General features: G+C 36.5%; 1 protein-coding gene across 1 annotated transcript; it reads left to right on the top strand.

The window, feature by feature from the left end:
* Positions 1-232: 232 nt before the first annotated feature.
* Positions 233-24008, top strand: grinaa (glutamate receptor, ionotropic, N-methyl D-aspartate-associated protein 1a (glutamate binding)). Its single transcript, XM_079590233.1, has 7 exons — positions 233-436; positions 13839-14254; positions 15534-15652; positions 15735-15935; positions 17519-17647; positions 18990-19133; positions 22029-24008. The coding sequence occupies exons 2-7, from the start codon at positions 13861-13863 to the stop codon at positions 22176-22178; spliced, it is 1137 nt and encodes a 378-aa protein (XP_079446359.1). The 5' UTR covers positions 233-436; positions 13839-13860; the 3' UTR covers positions 22179-24008.
* Positions 24009-27256: the final 3248 nt, after the last annotated feature.

Genomic DNA, 27256 nt, shown 5'->3' with positions numbered 1-27256 from the left:
AAACTTACTAGTTATTTACTATCCGCAAGAGAGGAAGTTGTTTAACACTAAATTGGTTGGTTTGAATAATATTTAACTTAATTTAAGTTTTAAGGCCATGTCTCACTTTTGGTCACCGAGAACCCCTGAACGCTAAAAAAAAATGAATTTTCTGTCTCCTCTGTATATCTGTCCTATATTTTCTTTAAAAAATCGACTCTTGTAGATATTTGTAGAACATTCCAACAATTACGCAATGGGAAAGTCTCATGAACAGTGCGAGGATGTTTCTCATGCGTCACGTGACTTCTCGGTCAGGTGGGCGTGGCTAACGGACTCAGAGCAGACGAGCATTACCGCATCCAGCGTCAACACTAACCAACAAACACGGACTCTATTTCTGCTGTTATTTAAAATACAAACGTTGTATTTGGCTGAGCGTCTTCTAATCTGAAGGGTAAGTCTGTCTAGTTTTCCGCGTTTTATTAGCTAATTTCTACCCGAATATGGTTGAATAACGCAGGTGGATTGGGTATGGCGCTAATGTTGTCATGTTGTTTGGCGGTGCGCAAAATCAAGGTTTATGTTTCACGCGAATACATGTTTACAACAAGCTCTGTCATTTTTGTCATCTTAGAGATAACCTTTTATCATGTTATGTTGAACATTACATATGTTACAACAAATGTGGTTGGTTCATATCATAATAACGATATATGCAGCGGCCCGTTATATCAGAAAGATTAAGACAGATTTATGCTTAGGTTAGCCTAGCCTAATCCTGCTTTTAATGAGCTAATGACATGGATTAAGTAAGTAAGTTATAGATTTTACTCTAGATTTTTGAATGGATATGAAAGGAAGGGATCGTCCTGACATAAATGTGGTATTTAAATGTTTATATCAGTGTCCCATATGGCTCATTAAAATGGTTTATTTAAACCTCCAGGGTTTGTGTGTCAAATCTTAAGTAATTGGAGACACTTCCGATCTTTTTATGTTTAAAAAACTTTGATCTGGGTACTAAGTTATGCCTAATAATAGTAATTTAGTAATGTTACAGTTTGAATGGACTGATGCTGATCACATAATCTGTGTGGCAAGCCGCATTAACATATAACGTTATTACTATCCTAACTAGTCTTGTTTCAGTTTCTTAATATTTCTTAATTATTAGTGTGTAATCCAATAGTGGATTTTATTGTAATAATTTTTTTTTCGGTTTAACTATTAACTGTTCATTAAATACTAGTAGTACTCATTCTTTAGACACTAGTAAGTTACTTGTTAAGTGTAACTTAAGAAATGTTTCTAGTAATGGATGCTGGTGGTAAATTATATAGAGTCCAATAAATAAGCCTGCTAAGAAAACCTAATTCGAATTTTATACCAAATTATTACCAATATTCTAATTTAAAAGGCATATTAATTTCATTTAGGGGGAAAAGCTTTTGGTTTGTGTCCTGAGGCCACAAGATTCTGCAATGTGCGAAATACTGTATTAATGCACTACTGCATTAAAGTGCCCCTGTAGTCAATCATTTTATAACTTAAAATTCATCTTTGATCACAAAAATGACATATTTAAACGTTTTTTCCTTCATGCCTTAAAATAGCTTTGTAACTTGACACCCTTGCTTCATTTAGCATCTTGTTGTGTCTGGTGTGACACAGTGTTAGATGCTTTGAAAAAAAAGAAAGAGGTATACTATACTATATAGGTCATCATAGCATTTGTGACATATAGAGAACTACTGCCATTTCAAACCGTTGGTCCACACTGCACTGTCTTTGGTTCACTGCAGTTTTAAGGAGAAAATACTCAGCAATGGTGTTGACTTTTGTTAAAAAAATACCACATATACATATAAACCACATTAAAAACTTGATTTTCATCACAGCGGTTCTTTGAATAATTGTTTAATATTAAAACTTGCATCTCCTGCGCCACTGATAAAGCTGCCAGACACACACTTAAATTCAAATGCACCTTTTTTTGCATTCAAATATGGATTTATTTATTTTAAATTTGATTAATATTTTAAATTTGATAGCCCTATGTCCGATAAAAACTGGAATAGATACTAACTATTGGTTATATGAAACTCGAAAAATTAGAATATGGTCCAAAAGTTCATTTATTTCAGTAATTCAACTTAAAAGGTGAAACTAATATATTATATATAGACTCATTACATGCAAAGTGAGATATTTCAAGCCTTTATTTGTTATAATTGTGATGAATATGGCTTACAGAAAACCTTTTGACAATATTCTAATTTTGAATTTGGGGTTTTCATAAGCTCTAAGCCATAATCATCAAAATTATAACAAATAAAGGCTTGAAATATCTCACTTTGCATGTAATGAGTCTATATATAATATATTAGTTTCACCTTTTAAGTTGAATTACTGAACTTTTGCACCATATTTTTCAGGTTTCACCCGTATTATTTCCTAATGAATAGTAGTAAAAGTGTTAGTAATTATACGTAGTAGATAGATACTCACTCAATTGTTTCTTTTTGTTAAGCATGTGCAGTGTTGGTCAAATTCATGTTAGAAAACATCCAAACACAACTGCTCACATGTCTAATGTGCAAGACTTTGATATCCACCGCCGCTTTCTATCAGCATGACGTTGCATTTTAGGCATTCCCCTCATCATGTGCTTCGCTTGTGATGCTGGAGCCTAGCAGTGAGATTTGCCAATGAAATCTTTGATTGTACATTTTAGTTTTATTATATTTTGGTGGAACATTGATGTTCTCAGTTCTCAGTATTTGCCAAGTCACCGCCTTCTCCCCTTCCCGGATAACATTCAGGCCTACTCATCATCCCAGTTTTACCGCGCTCAGCATATTTCACAGCTCAATACCCATGTCCGTTTCCCCAGCCTGCATGGCTTGACATTGGTATTGTGCATTGCTTTTCAGTAAGGGGCTGTACAACTTAAAACATACAGTTTTTCAAATAACGGGTGTTGGCGATCTGTCCTACGCAAACCACACTTTTGACATTGTTTTCTGTTGGGAACAGAGCGCTTTTCAGTAGAGATGACTAGCCTAAATGCTGGAGTATGGCTGATGGAAATGGAGTGGACAATTACAAATGTTTGCTCAGCCTCTCTTTAATCTTATCTGATTTATCTCAGTTCCTGTGCATTGGTTCGCTGTGTTTTGTTGGTCATTATATGCTCATGGATACATGCAATCGCTCGGTTAGACCCTGTAGCCAATGCAAAAACGTAGGGATGCACCGATATTAAAAGTTTGGCTGATACCGATAACCAATAATTCTTTATATTTGAAAGCCGATAACCGATAATTCTTTATATTTGAAAGCCGATAACCGATAATTCTTTATATTTGAAAGCTGATAATAGCCGATAATTCTTTATATTTGAAAGCCGATAATAACCGATAATTCTTTATATTTGAAAGCCGATAACCGATAATTCTTTATATTTGAAAGCTGATAATAACCGATAATTCTTTATATTTGAAAGCCGATAATAACCGATAATTCTTTATATTTGAAAGCCGATAATAACCGATAATTCTTTATATTTGAAAGCCGATAATAACCGATAATTCTTTATATTTGAAAGCCGATAATAACCGATAATTCTTTATATTTGAAAGCCGATAATAACCGATAATTCTTTATATTTGAAAGCCGATAATAACCGATAATTCTTTATATTTGAAAGCCGATAATAACCGATAATTCTTTATATTTGAAAGCCGATAATAACCGATAATTCTTTATATTTGAAAGCCGTTAATAACCGATAATTCTTTATATTTGAAAGCCGATAATAACCGATAATTCTTTATATTTGAAAGCCGATAATAACGATAATTCTTTATATTTGAAAGCCGATAATAACCGATAATTCTTTATATTTGAAAGCCGATAATAACCGATAATTCTTTATATTTGAAAGCCGATAATAACCGATAATTCTTTATATTTGAAAGCCGATAATAACGATAATTCTTTATATTTGAAAGCCGATAATAGGGCTGTAAAACGATTAATAGCAATTAATCGAATCCAAAATAAAAGTTTGTTTATATAGGTCTAATGTATGTGTGTATATAATTAAATGTATTAAAGGGGTCATGACATGAGAAACCAAATTTGCCTTGATCTTTTGGTATATAAGAGGTCTTTGTGTCATTAAAACGTCCTGCAAGTTTCATAGCTTAAGACGTCCTCCCCATTATAAACGAATCATTTATTTAATCAAGCTCTAAATACAGCTCGTTCTGGATCCATGGTAAGAAGTGACGTCACGGTACGAAGTGACGTACCAGCGTTTGCATATGACCGCCTCCAGCACAAAAGACAACTACGCTTAAAGCGCAAGACAACTACGCTCATTTCGTATCGTTGTCGCGCCCGCGCGCCGCGCGCCTCACAAGTGTTCAGTCGACGGAGAGCGAGTGGGTCTGTGTGTACAGGGAGATTACGATGCCGCAGATGTGCTGTTCCTGCTGTGGACAAACTACATCTTTGAATACGCTGCGAAAGATCCAGACGTCAGGGAAAAATGGATGCACTTTATTTGTTGCGGACGTCTCAGTCACGGCAGTGTTAGTTTAAGCGTTTGTTCTATACATTTGAAGGATGACTGTTTTAAACTTGGCCAGAAAACTGTTGCTCAAAGATAAGTCCGTGCCGTCTATTCTGGGCTCAACATCGACGACGCAAACTGTAAGTAATGTATTTAAAACTTTAAACTACTTTTTAAATACGCTGAAAGATCCAGTCGTCAGGGAAAAATGGATGCACTTTATTTGTTGCGGACGTCTCAGTCACCGCAGTGTTCTATACATTTAAGGATGACTGTTTTGAGGAAAAAATCCCAATATGATGCTTGGCTTTGCCAGAAAACTGTTGCTCAAAGATAAGTCCGTGCCGACATTCTGGGCTCAATAACGACGACGCAAACTTACTTTTTACCATGGCTAATATAAACACATTTGTATAAGAGAATCTTGAAAATATGTCGCCTTTCTAGTAGGCCTACATGTGATAGAAAATTAAAAATGTTGCCTTTATCAATGCTGCATCTTCAAATATGGCCTGTCTGTGCATGCATTTTTGTCCGTGGTACACCCTATCATTTCATTGGAATTAGTTAAATAATGTTAAACTGTTAGCAAATGAAGCTATAGGATAATTATGCAACAATAATCCGTTTTCAAGTGTCTCGGGTTAATTTTTTTTTATTAATTCAAAATAGTTTCACTTTCCATGTGGACACGGGCTGACCCAGTCTTCGTTGTTGTGGTGATGGTTAATTTTCCTCTGATTCCGGCTCAAACATAATAAGGTTTTATCATTGCAAGAGCCATCGCTTCGCGTGAATCACCCGCTATTAAACAGTTGCGCCGAATCCGCAAATGTTCTGGCTGGGGGCGTTAATAATTGATGCATAGGCACTGACGTTAGCCAATCATAACAGTGGGCGTTAACACTGAACTCTTAAAGGGGAAACACCCCCAAAACAGACTGTTTGAACCAGAGGATGAGAAACAGGGGAAAGGTCATAAATCACTACATTTTAAAAGTTTTTTGTAAAAAAAACTATAGTAATACTATAATTGCACCTAAGGGAACATAATAATAAAATAAAAAAAACCATGTCATGACCCCTTTAAATAATACACACATGCATATAATATATTTAAGAAAAATTTGTCATCTATATATAAAATTGTTCTATTTATATATAATATTTAATCATATAAAAATATATATGCAGTATATAAATGCAAATATTTCTCAAATATATACATGCATGTGTGTGTTTTTATATACAAAGTAATTATACACAATACACACACATATATTATGTAAAAACAAACTTTTATTTTGGATTCGATTAATCGTTTACAGCCCTAGCCGATAATCGATATATCGGCCGATAAATCGAAATCCAAATTTTTATAGAATTTTTGAGAGCCTGATTACAAAGACAAAAGTCTCACCATGTCCCAAGGCTAGCACACAATTATAATTATGTTCTCATTATAAATGTATGTAGCCGATATGACAGATTATGCGCTGCACATGTTGCACTTTTACTGTATTTTCCTTTTCAAATCATATTTCAAGCGATTTAAAAGCATCATGGTGAACAGTGCACGTCTGAAGCGTCTCAGCTGAAGGAAATAACCAATTATTTATCGGCTTTAATATATCAGCCAAATTTTCTTATTGACCCGATAACATACTAAATTTACATATATCGGCCGATACCGATATGTTGGCCGATATATCGTGCATTAAAAAAAATTTCCCCATATAATTGTACCCTAACTCTGACGACTTGGGCTTCTGAGAACCCCAGAAATGTGAAAAGAGTCGATTATTTTATTTTGGGTAATGTTATTGTCATTTAATCTATGCCGTTCAGTGTAAAAACACATGTATTTGTGAGCAAGGGGATAACATTTCACTTCAGACGTCTTCATCCACATGGATATAAAATGCTGAGGTGGTGCTGAACGTTTTTTTTTCACATTTGGAAAAAGCTTTTGGAGAAATATAAGGTGATCTCATTTGATCCAGTTTAATGGATTATTCTGTCGTGTGGCATAGCCTAGCGCTGCGGCGGCTGTGTGATGATGAATTTGACATAGTTCCATAGATTACAGAATGGACAAAATATCCATGGAAATAATTGAGACACATTTGCTCTGGAACTTTGTGAGGCTTTCAGGAAAATCAGAAAATGTCATTTGACCAATTTCAAAAACACATTTTATCATTCTCTTCTGCTCATCAAGGCTGCATTTATTTGATAAAAAAATACAATAAAAACAGTAATATTGTGATATATTTTTACAATTTAAAATATCAGTTCTCTATGTGAATATATAGTAAAGTGTAATTTATTCCTGTGATCAAATCTGAATTTATCATCATTACTCCAGTCTTCAGTGTCACATGATCCTTCAGAAATCAGTATAATATGATGATTTGCTGCTCAAGAAACATTTATGATTATAATCAATGTTGTCTCACTTTTGATCATCCATTATTCTTAAAAAAAAAATCATAGACACCAAACTTTTGAACGTATTTAAGAGCCATATTATTAGTTATTAGTATAGGCTTTGGAATAAGCAAAAAGATACATTTTATGCTTAACTTATGAATATGAATAATACATTATTTTTCATTGTTTCTCAAAATAGGCAAGTTTGTAGTTTTGAGTGCTGTGGCGTCCAACCCATAGTTTAACCCAGCCTTTATTTAGGAATAATGAAGTTGAATAAGCGAACACATCTGGTCCGTAACCTTGTGCGCTGATGCAGACTGTGTGTTGTTCAGCTCGATGAAGCAGTGTCTGTGTAATTCCCTCTGTGAACGAGTAAATGTGTTTCTTTATCCACCGCATGTCTCCGAGAGGATTTGTTGATTTGTCCTTAAAACATCCACATCTGCTCTGTTCATAAAAGCAGATTTTTCTTTCTCCATCAGTTGGTTTCTTAATTTTGATTTTTTACTTCGACTCTTGAATCTTCTTGTATCATAATCCATGTTCTGGTTTTATGACCTGAATGATTAAAGTATCAACAATCATAATTTGAACGACAGTGTCTTTTAACATTAAGTGAGAATTTCAATTCATTAGCTGGCTACTATAGGTAATAACTAAAAGAATAATAAAGTAAAGTAAACCGTAAAATTATGCACTATAAACAAGTGTGTTTATGATAATATCAATTCAAATTTATTTGTATAGCGCTTTTCACAATACGTATTGTTTCAAAGCAGCTTTACAGAAAATGCATTTCAGAAATGTACATAGAAAAAAATACAGTTAATCATGTATTAATTTAGGGCATAACATCATGATATGATAATGAGCATAATCATGTTTATGATAATGAATTAAAGTAATATACCAGTTTGCAACATAAATTAGCATAACAATTGTTCAGAATATTTTTATTATAAAATAGAGATCATGATTCTTTCAGGTTTCTGAATAGTCAGTATAACAAACAAAATAACACAGGGGTTCTGACAAAATATTGCTGCAGTCTTTTTTTAAATATTTAATAAAAACAATTAAAAAAAAAAAATCTGTTTGAATGATTGAGCCTTATCTCACTCAAAAAGACTTAATTTGTTCCACAAATTATTGAATGAATCTCTTAAATAAATGATTCTAAATTTTTAAGTCGCTTGTCGCCACCTACTGGTGTAAAGATATAATTTATGCAATCTTTTATCTCATATCTATATGACAACTGCTCTCTCTGGGTCAGAACGCAGATCTGAAAGTTCGCTGTGATCGTACTTTAAACGTCTATTCTCAAAGGTTTAATAGACGCAGGCGAATCGCTGCCATTGGGAATAAAATTAGAGATGCACGATATATCGATCAACATATTGGTGTCGGCCGATATATGTTCATTTTTACTGTTACTGTTATCGGTCCGATAAGCAAATTTGGCCGATATATTAAAGCCAATAAATAATGTATTATTTCCTTACGCTGAGACACTTCAGATGCGCACTGTTCAACATGATGCTTTTGAATCGCTTGAAATATGATTGAATCAATATGTGCAGTGCAAATCTGTCATATCGGCTACATAAAGTGATCATGAGAACATTATAATTGTGTGTTTGGGATGTGGGTTTTAATGGTGAGACTTTTGTTTTTGTAACCAGGCTCTCAAAAAATATATAAAAACTTGGATTTAGATTTATCGGCCAATATATCGGTTATCGGCTTTCAAATATAAACAATTATCGGTTATCGGTATCGGCCAAAATGTTCATATCGGTGCATCCCTAAATAAAATAAAATGCTAAAATGTAATTTTTATAGTTGTCTTTATATAAAAGTATAGACATATATTATAATAGTCAAGATACATGTTTAATTTTATATGCTTTGATTGCACTTTTGAGGTCATCATCTGATTCTGAACGCACCAAGACTTCGATGACATCGCCTTTAAATCAAGGAATGATTAAAGTTCACAGTCAGCTGACAAACGTGTGTCACAAGATGAACATTCCCCTTTAAATTAGACTTTATTCATCCACATACATCGGATCCTTCATTTTAAATGCATTGACAGCTAATTTTTTGACTTCATTTTTAGTGAGTGGTCATTTTATGCTTTGTTTACAAAGTTTTACACACTTTTATTGATTTAAAGACTATCCATAGCTAATCAAATGATGCCTTAAATTAATTAAACCTCTGCTTTTAAGTAATTTGATTTCTCCCAATATGTTTCATTTCCAGTACGCCAGTCATAAATATGAACATGTAGAAAGTGACCACTAAAATAAATAAATATGCTGGAATCAGTCATGGTAATATCTATTGCATGTCTAAAAAACCTGATGATCTACAGAAAATAATAGCTGGTGTTTGACATTTAATTATGGCCATCTTGCATGTGTTATAATGCTCAGGACTTTTGTCACGGCCTTTGTTTAAGGAAACGATGTGGAATTGCTTTATTTAATCCGTGTGTGTGTGTGTGTGTGTGTGTGTGTGTGAAGGGAGACGGTGGAAAACTGCTGATTATTATAACCTTAAATGCTGGACGGGCCGCTGAGCCGAGATCAAGTCACATGGGATCTGGTAAATGGGACGGTGTTGCATAACTGCTGTTATTCAGTGAACTCCTTAAAGCGGAATTAAGATTATTAGTTAGTTTTTCACTATTCTACATATGATCTACAGTAGTGAACGTCTAATACAAGTTCGAGTAAACCACCAAATATGAGGAAAATATTTTTAAAAAAATTGGCTAAAAAGGCAAACTACAGCTTCAGGTTTTATTTCACTTTTTCTTTTGTTCTTTAATTATCCTTAATGACCAGCTGGTTTATTAGGCTGCTGTCACTTTAAGACGTGCCGCGGATCTGACACATATTTTCTCAACTCTTTACTTTCATTTAAGACTTAAAGGGGTCATGACATGGGTTTTTTAATTTTATTATTATGTTCCCTTAGGTGCAAATATAGTATTACTATAGTTTTTTTTACAAAAAACTTCTAAAATGTAGTAATTTATGACCCTTTCCCTGTTTCTCATCCTCTGATTCACACAGTCTGTTTTGGGGGTGTTTCCCCTTTAAGAGTTCAGTGTTACCGCCCACTGCTGTGATTGGCTAACGTCAGTGCCTATGCATCAATTATTAACGCCCCCAGCCAGAACATTTGCGGATTCGGCGTATTTAAAAAGTAGTTTAAAGTTTTAAATACATTACTTACAGTTTGCGTCGTCGTTGTTGAGCCCAGAATAGTCGGCACGGACTTATCTTTGAGTAACAGTTTTCTGGCAAAGCCAGCATCATTTTGGGATTTGTTCTCAATACAGTCATCCTTCAAATGTACAGAACAAACGCTTAAACTAACACTGCCGTGACTGAGACGTCCACAAAAAATAAAGTGCATCCATTTTCCCCTGACGACTGGATCTTTCGCAGCGTATTCAAAGATGTTGTTTGTCCACAGCCAGGAACAGCACATCTGCGGCATCGTAATTTCCCTGCAGACCCACTCGCTGTCCGTCGACTGAACACTTGTGAGGCGAGCGGCGATACGAAATGAGCGTAGTTGCCTTGCGCTTAAAGCGTAGTTGTCTTGTGCCGGAGGCGGTCATATGCAAACGCTGGTACGTCACTTCGTACCGTGACGTCACTTCTTACCATGGATCCAGAACGAGCTGTATTTAGAGCTTGATTAAATAAATGATTCGTTTATAATGGGGAGGACGTCTTAAGCTATGAAACTTGCAGGACGTTTTAATGGTACAAAGACCTCTTATATACCAAAAGATCAAGGCAAATTTGGTTTCTCATGTCATGACCCCTTTAATATTTCGTTTTTGCATGTTCATCATTTTTTTTATGACAGCCTGGAGAAAAATTATGTTGCACAATTTGGCTGAGAGTCATTGTTATTCTGACTAATTTGATTCAGTTGATTCATTGACATTTGTAAACATTACAGTATTATATAAACAAATGTATTTATTTATCTATCTGATAATAATATTAGACATTAAATTGGTCATGCTAATTTCCCCATTTTTTTATATTTTATGACATTTTCTGTCATTGAGCGATGCATAAAAAAATTATTTTAACTTGTAGCATTTACAGTAACTGATTTAAGTTTTTAGTGTTTTTTTATTACGGTATTTACATATAAGATTATAATGATACAATTCTATTGTATAATTTGGTAACACTTCACATTAGTTAATGTATTTTAACTAACAATCAGCAATATAATCATTACAGTATTTATTCATCTATTTTTTAACGTTAGTTAATATATTCACAATGCATTATCTAATTAACAAATACAACTTTTGATTTTAGTAGTGCATTAGTAAATGTGGACATTAACTGAGATGAATACATGCTTTAGAAGTATTGTTCTTTCTCAGTCCAAAGAACAAATGAAACCTTATTGTAAAGTGTTGCGTATCATTTTATCTTTTTGAAATTTTAACCAACTTTTTGTTCCATTATTACATTATGTTCCGTCTTGCTTTTTAAACACAACAAGGACACGTTGCATGTGAACGACCTCTTAAGAGGCATGTCATGCCTTTCACAGGTTAAATCTTCTTTTTATAGATGGCTTTAATGAAAGGATTTCCCCAACAACACATGCATTAACGTGGACATCAGTGTCCATAGCAACACCTTCTCATCCGCACGACCTGGGTTACCAACACACACACACACACACACACGCATGCACTCTCACACACACTCACACACACACGCACGCACGCACTCACACACACACATACAAACGCACGCTCACACTCTCACACGCACACACTCTCACACGCACACACTCTCACACTCTCTCACACACACACACTCTCACACACACACACACACACACACACACACACACACACACACACACACACACACACACACACACACACACACACACACAGACACATACAAACGCACACTCTCACACACACGCACGCACTCTCACACACACGCACGCACTCTCACACACACGCACGCACTCTCACACACGCACGCACTCTCACACACGCACGCACTCTCACACACGCACGCACTCTCACACACGCACGCACTCTCACACACGCACGCACTCTCACACACGCACGCACTCTCACGCACGCACTCTCACACACACACACACTCTCACACACACACACACTCTCACACACACACACTCACACACACACACACGCACTCACTCTCACGCACTCACACACGCATGCACACACACACGCGCACACACTCTCTCACACACGCGCACGCACGCACTCTCTCTCACACACACACGCACGCACATGCACGCACTCTCTCTCACACACACACACGCCCGCACGCTCTCTTTCTCACACACACGCACGCACTCTCTCTCTCTCTCTCTCACACACACACACACACACACATGCACACACTCTCACACACACACACACACATGCACGCACTCTCACACACACACACACACACATGCACGCACACTCACACACAAACACACACATGCACGCACACTCACACACACACACACACACACACCCACGCTCTCTCTCTCACACACACACGCACGCACTCTCTCTCTCTCTCTCTCTCTCACACACACACACACACACACACACACACACACTTGTGCAGTAGCTTGGATGATGTATGGTTGTGTACAGGTTGCCAAGAGGTTCTTGAAGTGTTTAATGTTTATTCTCAGTATTCAGTCGTAACTCCACAGAATCATCCTCCGCCTCTTGTGCTGAATGCTCCATTATTCAGAGGACTGAGGCGAGTCTGTGAGGAAACAGAGCTGGAGTGTTCACTGGCGAGTTTGTTTAGATCAGATCATCACGTGCAGAGACTATTTTACCTGGAGTGGATTCATAGCCAGCACTTTCAAACTTTTTTTTCTTTCTCTCAGCTCATTGTCAGTTTGACCCTTTTTAAGGTGTATAACTCTTGCGCAAACTACTTTAAATTGTAAAGTAGTTCCGTTTTGAAAGTTGGCAGTTTTATTTTAGTTTTATTTAGGGCTGTAAACGATTAATCGCGATTAATCGCATCCAAAATAAAAGTTTGTGTTTAGTTTACATAATAAATGTGTGTATAATTATTTTGTATATATAAATACACACACATGCTTGTATATATTTATATATAAAATATTTATATATAATATAAATTATATATAAATCTATATACAGTATATAATACATGCAAATATTTCTTAAATATATACAAGCATGTATGTGTATTTATATATACAAAATAATTATACACACAGTACACACACATTTATTATGTAAACACAAACTTTTATTTTGGATGCGATTAATCGCGATTAATCTTTACAGCCCTAGTTTTATTACTATTTTGAAATAGCTTTTATTTTTATATAAGTTCATTTTTAGTTATTCTGTTGTGATTTTTGTCTTTAAAAAAAAAAATCCTATCCTAGTTTTTATTTATTTACAGTAGCCTATTTCTCAATTTTGTTTAGTTTTATTTCAGCTTTATTTCAATTAAAATATATTTTTTAATTAGTTTGTTTTAAATATTAGTTCTAATTAATAACCTTAAAAAAAAAAAAAATGAAATAGGCCTATAAAAAATATAAAAAAGACAAAAGCACATGCATAACAATTACTAAAAATTAACTAAAACTAAAACTAAAAATATAAAAATAAAAGTGAATTCAAAATATTAATAAAACAAAAAAGTGTTTCTTAGTTACACTGCCAATTACAAATATTTATTGTACAATTTTTTTTCATTGCTTTCCTTTTCTGTACATTTTAACCTTTTTGTTTTTCTGTCAACATCAGGATTCCAGTGAGGGAAGGAGACATGTCTCAGGAAAAGCCAAACTACCCTATAATGGGCGAGAACAACCCCCTTCACAACAGTGTCTACGGGCCGCCCAAAGTGGATGCCTTTGGAATGCCTCCGCCCAACTACAGCCAGGCTCCAGGGGCCCCTCCGTATGTGGCCCCGGGGCCCTACGTCCAGCCCGGTTACGGCCAGCCCGGTTACGGCCAGCCTGGTTACGACCAGCCCGGTTACGGCCAGCCTGGTTACGGCCAGCCCGGTTACGATCAGCCCGGTTACGTGCAACCCACGGCACCCGGGTTCGGCCCGGCACCGTACGCAAACCCACAGATGCCGTACCCACAGCAGCCCTACGCTCCGGGGCCGTACCAGCAGGGGCCCGTCCAGCCTGCCTTCGGTGTAGACCCGAATGGTAAGTACAATCGGGCTCTTTCCCCTCCAATCATAAATGAGTTCGTCTCACAGCGCCAGACGAAACGCAATAAACTCTGTCATGGTCTCTTGGGTTCGGATGCTGGTGTTTTGGGGAACCAAATCATTCTGATGACACACTTTGACTCCGGCGTTTCAGAACCACCAAACCAACATTAGAGATGCTGTGATGCAATTGGTCCGCTGGTTAGTCCAGTTAGCCAATCACATCCTCCATTGAGGCAAAGTCACATGAGGTTTATTGTTGTACATTGAGTTTTCACATTTTTACTTATGGATTATGCTTAAAGTGCTATAACATAATGTAGGCAGTTTGAGTCATGTTGTTTCCGAATGACAGATAAGCCTGTGTATCCATCCACCAATTTTTATGCAAATTTTGTGATTTGCATAAATCCCTCGATGCACAATAAAGAAACTTGCATGACTTTGCCTCAAATGGAGGCTGTGATTGGATAATAGGGGTGGGAATCACCAGAGGGACCACGATACGATATTATCCCGATACTTGGGTCACGATACGATATTATTGCGATTTTAAACATATTGCGATATATTGCAATTTTTTACCTTTTTCCAACTTCAAATTATGTCCGCAAAGGAAAACTGTCAACATCTGTTTGTTCATGTCACATCAATTTTATTGCCGCAAAATGTGATTGTCAAGCGGACTAACTAACAAACACTTACATGAACCTGTGATAAATGTTGCATACACCTGGCAAACTGAACTGTTTGCATTTAAGGTAAACTAGACTGTAATACAAACAGGTATGCACTGCTGTGTTACTACAGGTATTGATGAGATGCAACAACGCCCGCACTTGTTATATACCGGTATAACGCCTGTTATTTGCAACAACGCCCGCAATTTGCGCTTTTAGATAAGGAAAAAACGTCTGTGTCTTTGTTTCCACAGTGTTTTCAATTTTGTTATTTTTAGGTCAAACCGTTTCTTTCTGACAGTCATATCATGCAGGTCTATAGTCCACCTCAAAGAGCATGCACAGAGAAGTCCAAATTAAACATGATTTAATGACTTGTAAATGTAAGTGCACATTGATGGCCTAAGACACGAAACGAGCGGTTTGTGTGAGAAAACTAACAGTATTTATATCGTTTTTACCTCTTGTAACACAGCCACGTCCAAAGTGATCTGAGGGCGCGCGCGCTTCCTTCTGTGTGACGTGTGCGCAGACTGGTGCATAGATGTATACACTAGATAAAAAAACACACATTAATTATTTGTGTTTCCACAGCTTCTATTGAGAGCCCTGGATACCATGGTGGAGACGGACCCCCCTCTTACTATGGCAATGATGATTTCTCAAACTCTGGCTGGGAAGATAAGACTATCCGGCGGGCCTTCATTAGAAAGGTAAACCGTGAGGGACAGAATCACTGTGTATTAATATTGTATGTAGCGGTTCAGTGTGTTGAAGAAAGCACTCTCTCCTCAGGTGTTTATGGTCCTGACTGTGCAGCTGCTCGTCACCTTCTCCTTTGTTGCCGTTTTCACCTTTTCAACTGACGTCAAATTGTTTGTACGGAGAAATCGGTGGACGTACTACGTGTCCTACGCCATCTTCTTTGTGTCCCTGATCCTCCTCAGCTGCTGTGGAGAGTTTCGCCGCAAACACCCATGGAACCTGGTGGCACTGGTACAGATATTTACACTATTGTTCATATGTAATGTATATGTGACCCTGGATCACTAAACCAGTCTGGAGCCGCACGGGTATATCTGTGGCAATAGCAACTATACATTGTATGGGTCAAAATTATCCATTTTTCTTTTATGGCAAAAATCATGAGGATATTAAGATCATGTTCCATGAAGATATTTAGTAAATTTCCTACCGTAAATATATAAAACATGTATTTTTGTGAGTGAATGCAGCACAATCGTGAACATAAATGCACAACTTTAAAGGAGATTTTCTCAATGTTTCGATTTTTTTTGCTCCTCAGATTCCAGATTTTCAATAGTTGTGTCTCGACCAAATATTGTCCCATCATAACAAACCACACATCAATGGAAAGCTTATTTATTCAGCATTCAGATTATGTATACATCTCAATTTCAAAAAATTGACCCATGTGACTGGTTTTGTGGTCCAGGGTCACGCATGCAATAATGCAATATTTTTTATTATATACGGTATGTGTTATATAATTTGTTTATTACGGTATATAAAGTATATAATTAGATTTTTATATATATATACACACACACACATTTTATATATAAATAAAATATATATATATAGATTATTCAGGGTTCTGCGGCTCCTTAAAAAGTCATTAAAAGTCTTCATTATTTTAAGAGATCTTAAGTTTGGGGACAGAAAAACAGTGTCGCCGTGATTCAGATATGTGATTATTATTATTATATATGTGTTATAAATTAGATATACATAACTTTAAAAGTCTATGATTTAATTAAATAAATGTGAGCACTGCACGTCTCAAAGTCCAAACGCTGTTGCACGTTCAGCATGATCACAGTTCGCAATCAGTAGTTATGTTATGGTTTTTATATTATAATATGTTGTAGAATCAGATGGTTGTAAGAGAGTATATTTATGTCTCTCATCTTTTTTTAATGAGCAGCTGGAAGTAGTAAAGCATATATATTTCAAAATAAGAGTCCTGGTGTATTTTGGGCTTGTTTATGATTAAAAATCCCTCATTATGCATAATTTTATTATGCATAATTATTGGTGTTTTGCTTACACAATAAACGATATCTGGCATTTAAATCCACGTGAACTCTTGCCCCGTCGCCCCATCACAGGAAAGAAAGGCTAAGAACATTAATTAAAATCACATTTGATATGTAGATTTTATTAGTATCGGCACAATAATCTTTTTATTGCCTTTCTTTAAAAAAACATAGCAACCGGAAAATCCAATATGGATGGACCTCTACTTCGTGTGTTCAATTTCAATTCAATTCACATTTATTTGTACAGCGCTGTTCACAATACACATCATTTCAAAGCAGCTTTACAGAAAATTCATGAGTCCACATTACAGTTTAGAGTGATCTGCTTATATCAGAAGTAACTGTCTAAGTTATGTATTTCAGAAATGTACATATACAAATCACAGTTAGCTAAAAAATCTATGCAAAAAATTCATTTAAACAATGTAATAATTTAAGGCAGAAACCATGAGCTCATTGAAGTAATGTGTGTGTTGATATATGAGAACATTAACCGATTTTCTGTGTGTTTCTCAGTCCATCCTGACGCTGAGTCTGTCGTATATGGTTGGAATGATTGCCAGCTTCTACGACACCGATACGGTCATCATGGCGGTGGGCATCACGGCCTTCGTCTGCTTCACCGTTGTGCTCTTCTCACTGCAGGTTCGTTTGCTCACGACCCTTTATAGCGCTCTGGACCGCTTCTTCATTTCTTTATGTGCACTATTTCATTTTATACACCAAGATTATGCCTGAAAAGGTTTTGGATTTTTTATCATGTGTTAATTTAAAAAAATCTTGTGTATCGGTTAATATGACTTGTTTGTTTGTTTTTTATTGTATTTATATGATATTTGTATTTTTGTAATTAAATTTTTGTCATGAGAATAGCTTTGAATGCTGACATGGCACTAAATAAAACAATCTGAATCTATACACGTCACCAAAAACATGATAATGGCAACATGTATTGTATACATTTTATGGATGGTTCATCCAAAAATTTAGTTTTTTGGAGCTTAGTCAAACCACAATCTATTCAGACACATCAACATTTCTCACATTATCACAGTTTATTCGCTATAGTTTAGAAAATGGTCATAAAATATGACAAGAATAGAGTTGATATTTGACTGGTTTTGTCCGTCCTTCTGTTAGACTGTCTCACACATGAATTATGTTGAATATCTGTCATCTGTTAAATTTAACTACACAATTAGATAATACCAGTTTAGCTCAACCAGTGACCAAGCAATGCTTCATTGTGTTCAGTGTGTGTGTAAAAAGAGCATTAGCAATTACAGACAAAACACTGAAGAAAACATGATCAGATCAAAGTGTCCGAATCATTTATAGTCCCAAATTTTTATAAATGTTACTGGTAGTCACTGTATGGAATTTATGGGTATAATATGTCACAGTTTTTCCTGTAGAAAGATAATGATAAAAAATATATAGTTCTAATAATGGTTCTAAATGTAAAAGAACCATTCACAGCACAACTATAACAGAAACAAAATCATTCGAATCAATTTCAGAACAATTTTTTTTTCAGATTTTTTTCTGTCTGATTGACAGGCAATTAGAATCCATCCTGCATTTAAAATGGCAGACATATATAGTGTTTAATATAATGTATAATAATGCAATGTGGGAATATTTGTGGGTCCTGATGATGCCAAATGTTTGATGTTACCAGTAAAAAGTAGCCTACATTATTTTAAACACATCTATCTAGTGAGTGGCAGATTGCAAGCATATTCGTCTAAAATAATTCTGTATTTTCAGCTTCAGAATCATGAATATTGTTATTCTGGTGTCTCTTTTGTCCTGTGCATTGGGTTTCCAGCACCTAGTGTGCACTTATAGTAAAGAACGTTATCGTCTGCTGGTGTGGATGCTAATATACTCGTCGTTCTTGTTGTGAACGGGCCTTTAGAGCTTTTTATTTTTCATGTGATAAACCAGCACTGATGACCATTATTCTTCCCTTTTCCAAAAACAGAGTAAATATGACTTCACCTCCTGCTATGGCGTTCTGTTCGTCTGTCTGATCGTCCTGCTCTTCGCCTCGATCCTCTGCATGTTCATCCAGAACAAAATCCTGCACATCGTGTACGCTTCGATCGGGGCGCTGCTGTTCACCTGCGTGAGTGCCGCTTTACTCAACTCGCATCTATACCCTGATGTTTTCCACAGACATTATAATCAGGCCTTTAAGCAAATCTGTACTTGCAATAATGAAAACTTTTAAAAAGCATTCAAGCTGTCAGTATATTAAAGGGATATTTCACCGCAGGAAAGATAAATGTGTACCGTATTTTCCGGACTATAAGTCGCTCCGGAGTACATCAGTAAAAAAATGCGTCATGAGGAGGAAAAATCATTTAAGTCGCACTGGACTATAAGTCGCACTGGACTATAAGTCGCACTGGACTGTAAGTCGCACTGGACTGTAAGTCGCACTGGACTGTAAGTCGCACTGGACTGTAAGTCGCACTGGACTGTAAGTCGCACTGGACTGTAAGTCGCACTGGACTGTAAGTCGCACTGGACTGTAAGTCGCACTGGACTGTAAGTCGCACTGGACTGTAAGTCGCACTGGACTGTAAGTCGCACTGGACTGTAAGTCGCACTGGACTGTAAGTCGCACTGGACTGTAAGTCGCACTGGACTGTAAGTCGCACTGGACTGTAAGTCGCACTGGACTATAAGACACATTTATTTTGTGAGGTACATTTATAACTGGACTATAAGTCGCACTGGACTATATGTCGCACTGGACTATAAGTCGCTCCGGAGTACATCAGTAAAAAAATGCTTCATGGGGAGGAAAAAATCATAAATCGCACTGGACTATAAGTCGCACTGGACTATTAAGTCGCTCCGGAGTACATCAGTAAAAAAAATGCTTCATGGGGAGGGAAAAAATCATAAGTCGCACTGGACTATAAGTCGCACTGGACTATAAGTCGCACTGGACTATAAGTCGCACTGGACTATAAGTCGCACTGGACTATAAGTCGCACTGGACTATAAGTCGCACTGGACTATAAGTCGCACTGGACTATAAGTCGCATTTATTTAGAAATTTATTTCGCGAAATCCAAGACCAAGAACAGACATTTAATCTGGAAAGGCGAGTTATTCAGCTCCACAACAGCACACAGAACAACAGCTGAATAGTGTCCGGTGTGTTAGCGTCACACATTAACAGTTATTCAGTGACACAATAGCATAAAGAACATATTCCTGTGAGGCTGAATAGGCTAAATTAACATTAGCCAGCGAGTCCAACAAGTAACCGGTAGGGTTGGGTATCGTTTGAATTTGAACGATTTCGATTCCTTGTTTCGATTCCGGTTCCTAACGATTCTCGGTTACGATTCTTTTAAGAGGCAGGGTCAAACATTTTTAGGATATTTTAAATGAGCTAGCTAACCTTCAGTCTTTCTGAAGGAAATAGTCGGACCTTCTCCATCAATTTTAATTCTATGAACTTTTTTTGAACTTTACTATGAATTTCTCACAGGGCTGTTTTCAACTACAATATAAATATCAAATCTATGAACTTGAATATAAATTATGAATATATTTTCACAGGGGTACATTTTCCTCAAGAGAGCTTTATTTTTGAAAACCTCATGAAAACACATTTACTAGGGGTGTAACGGTTCACAAAATTCACAGATACGATAGGCTACACTTGTGTCACGGTTCGCTACAGCAAACAGAAAGAAATGCAAGAGAAATTTCCTTGATTTAGTTTTTTAATTATATTTTTATTAAAACTAAAATCATAAAGTATGATATTTTTTTTACTTTGAGCAATGATGGAGCTATACTTGACTTTTCTTAGGAGCATATAAAACAAAACAGCTCCTTGGACAAAAAGAAATGAAATGTAACATTGTAGTAGTTATAAACAAAGGTTTATTTTTAGTTCAGATAACATTTGAGGGCAGCAATTGTATTCATAATGTCAAAATGAAACTGACGTAATGTTACTTGAAAGCATTATAGCCTAATGTTTTACCATCTGTCTTAAACTGGGTCACCAAACTTAGGCGCTTGTGAAGCCTCCAATTTTCCAGTCTGACTGGCTGTGTAAAAGTCTTTCGGCGCTGTGAGATTCAGCATTTGAACATCAGGCAATTTCAGGAAATTATGACATGCGCTACCATTCAAAAGTTTGGGGTCTTTATGATTACGTTTTTTTTTTTTAAAGGAATCTCTTCTGCTCATCAAGGCTGCTTCTATTTGATCAAAAATACAATAAAAACTGTAAAAATGTTAAATATTTTTACTATGTAAATCCGCTGTTTTCTATGTGAATATATAGTAAAGTGTAATTTATTCCTGTGATCAAAGCTGAATTTATCATCATTACTCCAGTCTTCAGTGTCACATGATCCTTCAGAAATCATTATAATATGATGATCTGATGCTCAAGACACATTTATGATTATTATCAACGTTGTTGTGCTGATTCATAGTTTAGATACTTTTTTTTGTCAGGATTCTTTGACAAATAGAAAGCTCAGAAGAACACCAGGATACTTAAAAACGTCACAATATTCCTCATTATAATAATTAATACGCAGAATAAAGGGGCGGGGCCTGGTTGAGTTAGTTAGTAGAGTGTTAAACTGGCGGTTATGGTAAGGGGCGGGACATTTCCCAAACACACTCGAAGCGCTCGACCAATCACAACACACTGCTCCAGCCGACCAATCAGAGCACAGTGTGCTTTTGAGAAGGAGGGGCTTCATAGAGACAGGAAGTAAACAGAGCGTTACTGACAGACTGGGAAGAGAGGAGCCGCAACAATGGAAAATATGAGGAAAGTAATCAACATTCAAGCAGGAAAACCTGTTCTAGTCGAGCCTGAAGACTTTATAGAAGCGCATAATAGATCCTCTTTCAGACATTTTTGACTGTGTCGTGACCTCGCATCTGTTAGGAAAGGTTGCCAAATGCAACCAAATGGTGTTGGTAGTCACACAACATGAAAGTGACTCAGTGCTGGTTTGTTTCTTCACAGTTTCTGGCTGTGGACACTCAGCTTCTCCTGGGGAACAAGAAGATGTCCATCAGCCCAGAGGAGTACGTCTTCGCAGCGCTCAACCTTTACACGGACATCATCAACATCTTCCTTTACCTCCTGACCATCATCGGCCGCGTCAGGGACTGAGAGAACAAGGGAAGTGCAGGAATAATGCATCACCTCACCTTTCCTCGTATTCCTCATTTATTCCTCTCTCACATTCCCTGTATGTCCACATGTACAGGTTGGTCAGGTCAAAAAGCTGTTATCCGGGGCAATTGCAAAAATCAACCAACTAGAAATCCCATTTTGAAGGTAGTTCCTCTGCATCGCTCCTGTTAAAAACCGCTTCTGTGATTCTGGAGATTTATGATATGATTCAACAGTTGCATTTAAAAGGCATGGCAGAGATTTCTCTCTTTTTGCACGTGTTTGACACATCGAGGGAGAGCGAAAGTGCAACGGATGTTTATATGCCAGAGTAATGAACACTACTAATACTAATGTTCTCCACTATTCAATATAAAGTCTTTAAAGCATGACAGTCAGACAGACACAGATCCTTCTCCTAACATTTACTTCTGCACCGTAGCTGTACATAAGTCAAAGAAAGCTCCAGTTCTTGGCATGAATATCTGATTGTGCTGCTCACTAATGTGTGCGTTTCTAACATCACCGCTTTGCAACTTAATAAAACACCAATATATACAGTCCAAGATGACAAACGGTTGTACAGTTGACCGTATTATCTACAGTACTGGTGAAACTGGAAAAGTTAGAGTATCGTGCAAAAGTTCATTTATTTCAGTAATTCAACTTAAAAGGTGAATCTAATATATTATATAGACTCATTACATGCAAAGTGAGATATTTCAAGCCTTTATTTGTTATAATTGTGATGATTATGGCTTACAGCTTATGAAAACCTTTTCACAATATTCTAATTTTGAATTTGGGGTTTTCATAAGCTGTAATAATCATCAAAATTATAACAAATAAAGGTTTGAAATATCTCACTTTGCATGTATATATAATATATTAGTCTATATAATATATTAGTTTCACCTTTTAAGTTGAATTACTGAAATAAATGAACTTTTGCACGATTTTTCCAGTTTCACCAGTATAACTATAAGTAAAATAAAGCCTGTATATAGTTTATTTCTTTCTTTTGAGAGGAAGGTGATATGGTGAGGTTGTCTTAACAATTATGAAATCGTTCCAAAGGTCAGTATTTGAGGCTCAAACACTACATGACTCTTTTCTCTTTCATCCTGACTACTTTGTTTTATTTTACATTCAATAGATGTTTCGTGTGTGTGTGTGTGTGTGTGTGTGTGTGTGAGTGAGAATGAGGGAAAAAGATTCCCTTGTTTTATTAACTAATGCGATTGGAATATTGGATTATATGATGCTTTTGAAAGCGTTACTAGTTGCATGTTAACTTGCAAAATGTGGGCTGGAATTAAACAGGATATTTTTGGGATGTTTCCTGCAATTGATGTTTTTGTGGTTATTTATGAGTTATTTATTGAACTACCAACTGTTCTTGGTAAGTCTGCTGGGTAATGGACGAAAGGTTCATTTTAAACTGTCCTAGAAATTAAAGAGTGCAAATTTAAAGGGTTAGTTCACCCAGAAATACATACCCCTCTGACACTGGGTAGTTGCGCTGATATGTCATATTATCCAGCTTTGCATATGGAGCTGCTGAACACTAAACTGGCTGTGAAAGACATGGGTGAAGGAAATACTCACTTTTTATTTGTTTTTGTTTGTTTGTTTTAATAAATTGTTTGTCTTTATAACTAACTTCTGCATAAGTAAAGCTATAGTGGATTGAGGTGTGTGTGTGTGGAGTGTGTTTGGGCTTTGTAGATCTCTCTGCACTGTACATTTGCATTAAACTGAAGTTAAATGATATTATCCTGCAGCCTGTTTGTGTTTCATTACAAGAATAAAGTGAGAGGAAAACAACGAGCTGCAATCTTCATTTCTTGTGCTCTCATTAGCATGTCACATGACCTGAACTGCGGAAACTATGGTTATGAGATCAATTATGAGTCTGAATCAAATTGAAGCAATTTCTTCAAAGATACTGTGAATTAAAAAAATATATAAAATAAAATAAACTGCAGTTGTTAAAATTCATCATGCATGTAAAACTATGAAACATTGACTAGTGTTTTTGATTTATTAGCATTTGTTGCTTAAACGTCCTAAATAAAGTGAAGTGTAACATAACCTTTGTTTTCATGCAAAAAGGGTTTTTGAGTTTTACTCCAAATTGACAAATTGTGAATTTATATGAACACATGTGCAGTCTTGGACATTTTAAGGAACGATATACACACAGTTGTCAAAAACAATGCGTATTCTAAAGGAGGAAAAGCTCAAGAATTCACTTAAATGTATATGATCAATAAGTACACTAAAAAATGTGGCTGCGATTATTTATAACAACTTAAAATTTGTTGAGATAACTTAAATATCCAACTTAACTAAACTTAATATTTTAAGTCAAGCATGAACAACTACTTTTTAAAGTTGAAACAATGTTGGATTTTAAGTTGTGATAAATAATCGCATTTTTTTTTTACAGTGTAATACAAGATTCCCCTCATTTTTAAAACAGTTTAATGTAATTTTAGTTAAAATGACTTACATTTTTTAAGTACAATCAACTTGAACTGAATGATTCACTTCCTAGTTAAACAGTTCAGTTCAAATTAGTTCACTTCATATTACATATTATGTTTCAATAGTCAAGAAGAGTCATGGATCTTTACATTTTTAGTTTGCAATTTGTATTTATTTACACGGGTAATAAATGAAGAGGATGTTTTATTCCCACGGGACGATGATGATGACGATGATGATCTTCATCAGGAGGAGCGGTTGTGCTTGTTGATCCACAAGTGCCTCAGTTTCGGGTCGTTCCTGTAGCGTTCCAGCAGCAACTCTCTCTCTCGTCGCTCCTTCTCCTTCACGGTTTTCTTCTCCTGCTTTCTCCTCCAGGTGAACAGAAGAAGTGGGAGTTTTCTTGTGCACTTTTCCAGGACGTTCCCGGCGTCGTGCTCGATCTCATTCTTGGGAATGTCAGAAGGAGAAGTACAACCTTGTGTGGGCTTGAAGTCTCCCATCTCACCGGGATCATCCTCGTCTTCCTCAAATCCCTGGATCTCCTCCACTTCGCTCGCCCACTCTTCCTCCTGCACCTCTCTCTCCTCCTCCTCCTCCTCCTCCATCCAAGCAAACATCTTTCCCGGTTTCACTTCGGCCTTTGAGTGTTTGAGTGAGTCCCGGAAGGTTTTCCCGGTGATCTCAACATACTCGTTCTCCTCGTCCTCGATGTCCACCAGCACGAGTTGTGGAGACGGGGAAGACGGGAACGGATGAGGCTTCCGGCTGGGAGGACGTTCGGGAAGACGCAGGGAGAATAGCTCATCCGCTGCAGGAGTTGGACGTGGAGGAACACGTCTGAGAGGACACACTCGGGATGAGGAGCGTTCGAGGGAAACGACTTCACCGTGATCCACTTGAATCGGGGAAAGCTCCTCCTCGGATGCGGGAACTGGTTTCTGAGGATGAGCGTGTGGGTTCGTCACTGGCGGCAGGAGTTTGAAGCGAGCGGCGTGTTCGGAGACGCTGGGAAACATCGGGATTCCTCCCTCTATCGGCTTCAAGACGGAAGATCTTGGATCCAGAGGTTTGACCTCCACGAGAAGAACCGTTGTCTTGCGTTTCTTCTCTCCAGCTTCTCTAAGCTCAGGTCCTCCATCCATCAGCTTTTCCAGACTGAGCTTCTCTCTCTTCTTCTGACGCACACGTCCGTTCTTCTTCATCTTTATCTTTTCAAGTGTGTCCTCCTCATCTTGATCTCCTCCTCTTTCCTCCTCTCTCTTCTCGGGTAACGTGAGCTTGCGGCGGCTGTCGTTGGCAGGGAAGGCCTCACACTCCTCCGGAAGTTTCTCTGGTTCTTGCGTCGCTCTCTGAGGCAAGAAGTGTGTGAGACACTCGTACAGTTGTCTACACACACGGCCGAACAGCGCCATAATGGACACCGAATGTTGCAAGTCAAGTGAATATTTGTCGTGGATATCTGCAGAAAGTCTTTCGATCTGTTCACTCCAATATAACACACAGAGCTGAGTCCGAGCTGCAGTTCAGAGATGAAGATCCACTATGATGTCAACATTAGAACTCTCCACTTTGAATGTCTTGGCAACAAACAAACAAACACACAAATATATATATATATATATATTAAACACTCGTCCTGCCTCCAAATATTAAATTGAGATAGAAATAAATTGAGTTCCCTTACAGTTCACTTTAGTGTCACCCCCCTTTTTTTAAATAGTCATGAAAATGCACATTCCGAACTTAAATGGTTGTAATTCAGGAATGCTTTGGAATATAGATGTGAGATTGGTCTTGTTTTTTAAAGAAGACATTTTTCAGATTTTTGTAGAAGTGAAATAAATTAAGAAAGTGAAACAGAAAAAAAGTTATAGAAGTTTGAGTTTATGAAAATATACAATATAAAAATGTAATTATTCATATTTTATATAAAATATATTTTTTCAAAACCTGGGTGACTCTAAAACTGCAAAAAAAAAAAAAAAAAGCCAAAAATCTGAACAAGTTGTGTTTCAAATTTTAGGCTGATATCTCAAAAAATGAGCGTTCAGTGAGATTTAGTTTGTGCGCAGTACCACACTTCTCCACTAGTGGACATCACTGCCCATATAAGGGCGCCTCCATTTCCATATGTTGTTTTTTATTTATTTTTTATTAATTCAGACCTTTTTTTCTAAAATAATTGAATGGATGCTATCTTTTGAACTCTTGGCATGAAAACAAACTGAGGTTTCTACCATTCTTTCATGATTTTTCATGTTCATCACTATTTCAAAATAAAGGTCTGAACACACCATAGGAGTATGAAAATATTATTGTTGCAAATTGATAAATTACGGCTCCTCTGTAATTTATTTTGAATTTATCAGTCACCAAATATGAAACCTAGAGATTGTAAGCTTTCAAATGATATATAGTTTGTCAATATTAGTTTAGGTTTAGTAAAGGATATTACTATTTTAAATATGTAATGACTTTGGGCCCGCCGGTGACACTTAAGGAGTTAAGAAACAATGGTTTTAATTTAAAACAATACAGTAATATTATGAATATTACAGCTTTTTTTTTAAATTACACATAAA

Source organism: Phoxinus phoxinus (assembly GCF_949152265.1).
Source record: "Phoxinus phoxinus genome assembly, chromosome: 19".
Taxonomy (NCBI): Eukaryota; Metazoa; Chordata; class Actinopteri; order Cypriniformes; family Leuciscidae; genus Phoxinus; species Phoxinus phoxinus.
This window is presented reverse-complemented; position numbering and strand designations above follow the sequence as displayed.